This window comes from Haplochromis burtoni, unplaced genomic scaffold (assembly GCF_018398535.1).
Source record: "Haplochromis burtoni strain Fernald_Lab_line unplaced genomic scaffold, NCSU_Asbu1 Contig_775, whole genome shotgun sequence".
Lineage (NCBI taxonomy): Eukaryota > Metazoa > Chordata > Actinopteri > Cichliformes > Cichlidae > Haplochromis > Haplochromis burtoni.
Genome location: NW_024583136.1, coordinates 115,443 through 124,982, shown reverse-complemented (window position 1 = coordinate 124,982; position 9,540 = coordinate 115,443). Strand labels below are relative to the sequence as shown.

Genomic DNA, 9,540 nt, shown 5'->3' with positions numbered 1-9,540 from the left:
GAGCAGAACGCTAAAGGGATACTGTGGTCGGTCAGTGAGGTAGTCCAGTATCCATGTTGTAAGGTGATGGTCCACTCCTGAGTTCTCCAGCTTGTCCTTCGGGACCATGGGCAGAATGCTGTTAAAAGCACTGGAGAAATCAAAGAACATGATTCTCACAGTGCTCCCAGCGGGCTCTAAGTGAGAGAGGGAACAATGTAGGTGATGAATGAAAGCATCATCCACTCCAGTGCCAGGCTGGAAAGCGAACTGAAGTGGGTCCAGTGATGAGCTCACCAGGGCCAGAAGCTGTAACAGGACCAGCTGCTTCAGGGTCTTCAAGAGGTGAAATGTCAGAGCCACCGGCCTGTAGCTGTTGAGGTGAGGTCTTTGGCACTGGTACAACACAGGAGGTTTTCCAGAGCCGTGGGACACTCCCCAGCCTCAGCCTCCGGTTGAAGAGGTGCTCCATCACCCCACACAGTTGTCTGCGCAGGACCTGAGGACCCTTGAGCTGATGCCATCTGGACCCGCTGCCTTCTTGGCTTTAATCCTCCTCAGTTCCCTCCTAACCTGGGTAGTTGAGAGAGACAGGCAGGAACCTTGTGCAGGATGTGCACTGGGTGCTGTGGTTGGGGATGGGGAGTAGTGACCGTGGTGAGTGGAGAAGGTGTGAAGTGGCTGAGGTTTCAGAGGTGGAACAGCAGCAGTGGGGGTGGGTGAGTCTGCAGCCGATGTTGGAGACTGCATCCTGGATGAATCAAACCTGTTAAAGAAAAGAGTCAGTTCATTTGTCCGCCTCACATCCCCCACAGGCAGAGAGTTTTGATCTTTGTGGCCCGAGATGGTTCTAAGACCTCTCCAGACTTTACTGACATTATTCTGCTGAAGCTGGTTCTCCATCTTCAACAGACTTAAGAACATAGCTGACTGGGGAAAACGAAAGAAAACACAGAAAACAGATACTGGAGATAAACGAACATAAAGACAAGCGAGACTAGATATGAAACGTAGGATACAGGGGAAGCACAGTAACAGAAACGTAGGGATTAGAATCTATCGATATAATCTGAGCAGAATAATTAAACAACTAGAAATCCAAATGATTAAAGTAGAAACCTAAACAATACCAGTAAAAGCCTAAGGAACAGAAACACTGGATCATAGACCCAGTACCATGACAGTAAAGGACTGTGTTGGACTGGTCCACAGTGGCTGTGGTGTTCATAGTCAGTGTGAGGTTATATCAAGTGTCGCTCAGATGTATTCAAATTTAAACTGAACATGCTTAGATTTATTCACAGAATTCAATACTGTTTATTCTGCCTAGTAAAAACACAGTATAAACAGTATATTGTAAGTGTAGGGAATGGAATTGAGCTAAGCTGCTTTTATCTTATTGAATTCAGTTCCACTAAGAGCAGTAAACCTTTATGTAGTTTCATGATCACAGTTGATCCATTGATCATAGGCTGTGAACAAAAGAAAATCCATTTGAACTCACAAAAGAAATTATTTTTATTTGTGATCATTTCACCATACTGTGTCACTACAACCAAACTGAAGATTTTCCCTCCCACTAAAACCACTTTATTACCCTAACATATTAAGTTTCCTGTTCAGGTGTGGGGGCAAAGTAAAAAGAAAAGTTTGTATTCCCATGGACTAATTAGGGATGGGTATCGAAACCCGGTTCTTGTTGAGAACCGGTTCCCACTGTTTCAATTCCTTGGAATCATTTGCCATTTTTGCAAAGGATTCCCTTATCAATTCCAGTCGCCCCGAATGACGTCACCACGTTGTGGCGCTTCATTTACCCGGCAGGAAACACGGCGCCTAAGCGGCTCAAACGCTCAAAAGTTTGGTTATACTTTACGAGAACGGATGACAACAGGGCAACTTGCAATACTTGCAAAGTAGATATTTCATTTAAGGGAGGAAACACTACGAATATGCAAAAGCATTTGCTCACAAAACACGCGATAACCTGAAATGAATCGTGTTTTTAATGTCCGCTCGGATCCAACGTTCTGCATGGGACTCTTCTCGGTTGTATATCCATATCTAAGAGTCCACAGAGTGAGCTGTATGCGGTTTGGTGTTTTCGCCACGTCCTCTCGTGTTAATGCTCGAGCAGGCTAAAATAACACACTAACGTTGCATTTACTTTTTAGGCCGTGTTGATTGATTCGCGATCTGCCGCCTTACAAATTACACCTGCCATTCTAGACCTGAGCTCGGCATGAAGGTGACCATGAGAGAGGCATCGACACGCCATGTCCGGCGGCTGCCCTTTTCCATGTTGTATTGGCTTGGCAGGTTTAGTCCCCGAGGCTGCGCGTGCTCTGCTGGGCTTGCTGCTCAGGGCTCCGTGGCTCCGCCTGGCGTTACCTGAATCTGTCTGCGTTACGGTTCGCCAACGGGCGGAGGAGAGCGAGATGGTCATGAGGCCAGGCTGACCAGCTCCAAGGATTACTCCGTTGTGTGCGACGCGCCAGCTTGGGTGCATACCTTTTCTAGGTTTTCCTAGCCACAGGGCGTGCACGTATTGCTCCTCGATTTTTCCCTTCTGTCGGTAAGTGAAATTTGTGTTTTTATGTACGCGCAGGGCAATTTTTATCTTGTTATCTGACCTGTTCTTGTGTAATTTGCTATAGCGGATTAGAATAATTGGTTTGCCTTTATCCGGGCCTGTGGTTTCTTGCTACAGAATAATTTATGTTATACTTTGTTATTGCTACAGAAGAATATTTATTTTATTATTTTACATTTACAATTTTTTTTCCTGGGGACCCTGTGACACCCCATTGAAGAGCCGTAGGCTGGATCTCTTAAGATCTCACTGTTGGGTTTGTAAGGCCATGTTACTCCTAAATTTCTATCTTGTTCAAAGAGAAGATATAAAACAAAGTTCTAAGCTAATCGACCTTAGTGTTCTCCTTTTTTAAAAAAAAGAATCGATAAGAGAATCGATAAAGAATCGAATCGTTAAACAGAATCGAAAATGGAATCGGAATCGTTAAAATCTTATCAATACCCATCCCTAGGACTAATACAGCATTAGGTTTATTTAGCTGTAGTTTTACTTTTACTGGAGTCTTTTTTCACGCAAGTATCTATGCTTCATCTTAAGTAAATAATTTCTGTACTTTTGGTACCCCTATCTTTAGGATTTGACAAAATAACTGTATCTAATATTCAATTCCTTTTCATGTAACATGAGTACACTTTCTGTTTCCGAATATTAGCTCTATTGCTACCCTGTCCAATATTCTCCTGCCCTTCTGATTTGTGGTGAAGTGCTACTATACTAGTATTAGTAATTGTAGTCAGAAGAGATTTGTATATTTCTTGTGAGCATTAGCTTACTTTGTCTCACTCTTGTCAATATATAAATTCCTGCGTTCTCTCATAGTACAAGGGGTGGCTGTAGAGCAGGTCATCTACTGATCAGTAGGTTGGTGGTTCAATTCCTGGCTTCTCCTAGTCTGCATGCCAAATATCCTTGGGCAAGATACTAACCCCAAATTGCTCCCCGATGCATCTGTCGGAGTATGAATGTGTGTGTGAATGTCAGTTAGAAAGCACTTAGAAAATGTGCTGGTGTGAATGGGTGAAAGCACAAGTTGTGTAAAGTGCTTTGAGTGTTCAGAAGAGTAGAAAAGCACTATATAGAAACTAGTCCATTTACCATTTACCATATTCCAGGAGCCTGCGTTTCATTTCAGCTGTGTTGTTGTGTATTGTAGACTATACTATTTTTACTGTTTATCATGCTACTGTAACAGAAAAATGTCCCTTGTTGGATCAGTAAAATATTTATTTAATGTGGATAGCATTCATTTGAATAACACTGACTACAATGAAAATTTAGCTGTAACCACAAAAAAGAAAGTTATTTTACTGCTTTTATAGGAGCTCAAACCCAACCCAAGGACGTACCAGGCTTAGAGCTGCACTGTGGTTTTAGTGTTTTTCAGAGTGTTCAGTGGTTAGGAATTTTTTTTTCTGTTTATTGAGCTTCATTTATGCAAGTAATGTACTTAGGTCAAAGGTGAAGGGCACAGAAATATTTTATAGATGCATTAACATTTTGTTATATAAAATACAAAAACAATTGCATCCATAAGTATTTGACCTGATTTTGCCTCTTATTAAAAAGTGCTGAAGTTTAATTACATTTTTTGTTTAATTCAGGTTCTTTTTTTTTCTACTTTTGAAGAGGTTTTATGTAGTGTGCTATTGTCTGCTTCATCTCTAGTTCACTGAAGCATATTATTGCCACCTTAGTATTTTCTTTATTGGCTTTGTTTTTCCTTTGTTTCTTCTCTATTTGTTCTTCCTTTCTTCCGTCTTTAATTGTTTCTCGTCTTTTGTTTATTTTTCAGTCTTAAGTTTCCAGTGAGGAAACGTGAAACTGGAAACCTTACTATGTTTTTGCTCTATTGTCATTCCATTTCTTATATTATCTTTTTAGCCTTTTCTTTTTTAATTAATTAAATTTTTTTCTGCTTCCCAATCTAATGCCTTTGCCTAAATGCATTTTCATTTTGTGTTAGTTTTGGTATTAAGTATAATAGCAAATAGTATACAGTAGATTTAAAAAGTATATTTGTATAATTGTAAGTAATACGTTCATGATTTAAGAAAGGAGCAAAGAATGGAGGGATCAGTAACTTGTTCTCCTTCTTTCATTTTCTGCTCTAGAAAGAAAGAAAGGACAACAAAGAAGGGTTATACATACACGTACATGCACACACATGCTCTGCCCCAACCTCTGTTGCTAGGTTACTGCTGCGTCTTAATATTCAGCCATTTCACACAGTTGCATCACCCTCTGTGAGTGCTGGAGGTGGAGTCTCATGATGTTCCACCGTGGAAGGAAATGACTCCTGTTTATGAGTGACATCATGTCCTCTATCCACATTAGAGGACATCTTCTCCACACACACACACACACACACACACACACACACACACACACACACACACACACACACACACACACACACACACAGAGACATTGGTCACATTGTGTTTTCAGAGGCAGTATGCTTTAAAATTAGAACCGCAAATGAAAAGGAGTTATGAAAAATGTGTCCAAACTAAATCTACATCCCAGAATTTAAATCGGACTGACAGATATGAGTTTCTTGAAATATGAAGAATTACCTGTGTAGCGAAAATGGATTGATTATGTCATTATTTGAAATAACTACAGTACTAGATAAAGCAATTATTAATATTTGGTAGATATTTAAAGCATTGTGATCCATAGTGCACAGTGTGTTGAAGCTAGAGTATAGTGCAGCATTTTATAAAGAGCAGTGACTGGTGGCTTTTGTCACAGCTAATCTTTTTGTGATTAGCTCCCCTCTGTGTTTTTTTCCTCCCACTTTCATCTACACACATGAGGGCTTTGTCTTTTTGTTTTATTTGGAAATGCAGTTGGTAACAACATTAATATCCCAAAAGTTGTTTCTGTTCATCTGGACGTAGCGTTTTCAGTGGGAGAAACATTTTGTCACTCATCCAAGTGACTGTGGTTTCCAAAATTATAAACAGTACATTTGCATAATGACTGAAACCAGCCCACTGAATGATTCATGGTCTGGTAGGTCAGTTCTTGATCATTATTATGCAAATTGGCATGGCCATTGATCAACAACAACTGATCAATGGCCATGAGTACCATTCGCAGAGAGTTGGGGAATGGGTGCAAACACAGCATTGTAAGATAGTGAACAATACAGCATTAATATTTTATGTCTTACTCTGATTTAGAACTTCCCTGCCTGCAAGGAATGCACTATTATCTCTGTTGCACTGAACTGCATGCCATTTTTTCAGTTATTGTGTGTGAATGTGTGTATGAATGGGTGGATGACTGGATATGCAAAGCGCTTCTGGGTCCTTAGGGACTAATAAAGCGCTATATAAATACAGGCCATTTACCATTTATTATCTGCATGTCATCTCTATTCTTCATCCTGGTTTAGTTCATAAAGTTTCACTTTCACCTCAAGAGAACATGTAAGGATTCTGGCATGCTACTTAGCAAAGCTAATCAGAAACTATACCCAGGATAATACTGAGCTATTAGCACTTTGGACTAGTTTGCATTCTAATTTTATTATTAAACAAAACCACACTCTGGGAATATGATGGCACCACTCACCCACGAGCGTTTCAGAATAAAAAAAAGAAAAAAAAGCCCCTTTATTTTATAATTTATAAAAGCCAGCTACCAATACTAATGCGCTTTTATTATTAAATATATTATTACATTTATAGAAAAATAATAAGTGTCAAAATTACTGCCTGCAGGATAGTAGTTTGTGTCACAATCTGGTTGTAGGAACTCAGGTGTTAGATGTCTCCAAAAAACAGTTTATTTACAGCACCAGTGCACAGTATATCCAGTGAAGGGAATCCAAAACTCCAGGAAATCACAGGGTAGCTCTCTCACACTCGCTCACGTCTTCTTCCCACACTCACACACGCTCACACGGCAGGGAGGTCACAGGTCCGGGGAGGAAGGTCTGAAGCAGGAGAGAAGGAAAGAGAAGAAACTAATCGCGAATCTCGAATTACTAAGCACAAGTTCACAGGAGCTGCGAGAAACACTAACATCAGTAGTACAATCATCCAGTGACAAGAGGAATTGTGTTCCAGCCTCAAATAGTGCTCCCGGTGATGACAGGTGATTGTTGTCAGGTGTGTGGGTCAAGGGCGGGAGCCCACAGTGAGCTCCGCCCAGGCAGAGAGGGAGAGAGAGAGAGAGAACCAAAACAGCACATGTAGCTTTGTGGGGCCGGCCGGGCAGGCACGGAGACCATGACAGTTTGAGACTGAGTTGAATGTGTTGCATCTCTTTGTTTCACTCTGCAGGTGTGGAAGGAAGAGGAGAAAAGTGAAAAAGGCAATTTAAAGCGTTTATTTGATTTTGCATTCAGGTGGAGCATGTCGGGACCAGGACATACTATTTCAGCACAGACAGCTATGCAGAACAGGAAGAGTGGATCAGAGCCCTGAGTGATGCTGCTGAGGTCACTAGTCAACCAAGAAACAGGTTTACACACACACATGCATGGAGCTATAAAGAGATTGAAAATGTGATGTCATTTTGGGGTAAAACCGCAAAGGATTGTGGGTACGAGTGGCAAGCGGTACTAGCGCACGCAGGCTTTCACGTGAAAACAGTTACACAGCCATAAAAAGAAACACAAAGAATGGCAAGAAGCTGTTGTAGTATAAACTGCAATATCCGGTCGCATAACACTCACGGGAAGCGTCGTGGAAGAGAAATTGTTTAAGCCATGTTTCTGAAGTAACAAAGAGCCGACGGATGGCCTGGATTGCAGCCATTCGAAGACCAACTATACAATACAATACAATACAATTTTATTTATATAGCACATTTAAAAACCCGAAGGCACACCAAAGTGCTTCACAGTAATATGAAGAGTCAACTATAACGTCCCAGAACACTCCAGCTCACATGTTAGTCTGCTCCAAGAATTTCCACAAAGGTAAGTCTTCTGTTGTAGTTATTACGTAATTTATCATAACATAATTATTGATGTAGGTTACAATCAAGTCTTATATTGATTTGAATTGAATTCATTGCGCTATGCTGCTTTGTTCACTGTGGCTTTGCGGGCTATTATTTCTTGTGTTTTGTAAGAAAACCAGCCTACAAAATGCTGGAATGTGATCCAGACTGGGCCCCTCTATCAACCTGGGTCAGACCGAGTTTAAAGCTGCTACCACAGCGAGATTTGAGAGAGAGAGAGCGATATCAAAACAGCCACGAAAAGTCCTGCATATATGTGCCCAAGTGTTGTATTGAAGCAATCAAGTGATGAATAACTGTTTTCCAGTATGTTGTTTTGCAATGGCTTATTTTTGTTGCATTGTTGATTTGTTTTTCACCGAAGCAGCTAATAAAGCGTGATGGAATACAATTTTGCCTCTTTCTTGTAAGATTCTATAATAGAACGAAACACTAATGCCAGTTACAAATAAAGACTATAATTGAATGAATTACAAAACACTAATTTTATTTCTAATAGATCTGAGAATGTTGTGTAACACTACAACCTGAAACGACAACTAGATTGCGTTGACCTGTACAGGAGATAAAGGGGGAAAAAATTAACAACAGCTGTGAAATGGAATAGTCCAAATCACCAAAGTAAGTGAGTGAGTAAGTAAGTGAGTGTATGCACTCACACTTAGGACCATATAATAATAAATATTTGCGTGATGAAAGTTGGGCAGCACGCTAACATCCTTACTCCACTCTGTATGCTTGTATGGGTCTGACCCTTTCACTCCTTTGATTTTTTTCCTCGTACTTTTTTTTGCCTTTTCGTCACGTCTGTCTTTGTACGGAGCTGCCGTGTTCTCCTTCGTTTTGTACATAACAGTTTTTGGGGCAAATAAAATGCAAGTAGGGATTAAAACCGCAGAAATAACGATTACCGGTGCTGGAAATGCTAGCGCTTGATGCAGTGTTTTGATTTTGTTGCCACTCGTACCCACAATGCAATGTGCGAAAGTCACGTGGTCTGTCAATCTCTATACATGGCACTTGAAAATATGTATATGTATATATTCAGCCATAGTCTATTGGGCCAATTCATTTGAACCTATCCAGATGTCCAGTCAGATTGGTGTGAATGCAAGCCAGGCAAGAGATAAATGGAAAATTTGGATCATGTTGTTATTTTGCATGAAAAGAGCAGAAATGTACAAAAGGTCAACTTATCCCCAAGGCCATAGCCAGGGCATAATTGTAACCACATAGCAGATCCATTTTTATCAGCAAATACAGACTCCTTTCCTAAAACCAGTGAATTGACAACTTGGTTATTGATCTCTTGGTTATTGGTTATTGATCTCTATCAGTCCTAACTACAGTACACAGTACAAGAGCCAAGGCTGTGAATTACTACAGAATAAATAGTGACAGTGGCAGAGTTGAGTGGCACAATTTGACATGAAATGAAAAGAATATTTTAATGATGCAACTTAGCAGGTGAATAGACTTATGTGGCTCAGAAAATGAATGTTTTTGATCATATATTACAAGATCTGAGTGAGTATTTGTTCTGTGTCTGTGTTAGCTTGCCATCACCAGTGTGTGAATGTGTGCATGAATGGGCGGATGACTGCCAAGCGCTTTGGGGTCCTTAGGGACTAGTAAAGCGCTATACAAATACAGGCCATTTACCATTTCACAATTTAGAAATGTTGATGTCACAGATCACTTTCATATTTTAAAGATTGATCCAGCCATCCATTCTCTCCCCCTTATCAGGGTCATGGAGAGAGGCAGGGTACATCCTGGCCAGATTACCAGCTTAATGCTAATACTGATTAAATGCAGAGGTGTATAAACACATAGTGAGTGGAACAGGTGACTGAAGAAGAAATACTCATAATAGAAATCCCCCAGTAGCCTACACCTATTGCAGTGTAACGCGGGAGAGGAGGATTAAGGGTCACCTGGTCCAGCCCTAACTATATGCTTTAGCAAAAAGGAAAGTTTGAAGC

General features: G+C 40.6%; 1 protein-coding gene across 5 annotated transcripts in view; it reads left to right on the top strand.

The window, feature by feature from the left end:
• Positions 1 to 4,967: 4,967 nt before the first annotated feature.
• plekha6 (pleckstrin homology domain containing, family A member 6) overlaps positions 4,968 to 9,540 on the top strand; it is a 44,351-nt gene continuing 39,778 nt past the window's right edge. For 2 of the 5 annotated variants that reach the window (XM_042215616.1, XM_014330363.2), the window contains exon 1: positions 4,968 to 7,028. In XM_042215616.1, coding sequence (XP_042071550.1) covers positions 7,018 to 7,028 — 11 coding nt within the window. In that variant the 5' untranslated portion in view covers positions 4,968 to 7,017. Of the gene's footprint in view, positions 7,052 to 9,540 lie in introns of all 5 variants that reach the window. The other 3 variants (XM_014330365.2, XM_014330366.2, XM_005950407.3) reach the window with 2 other exon arrangements.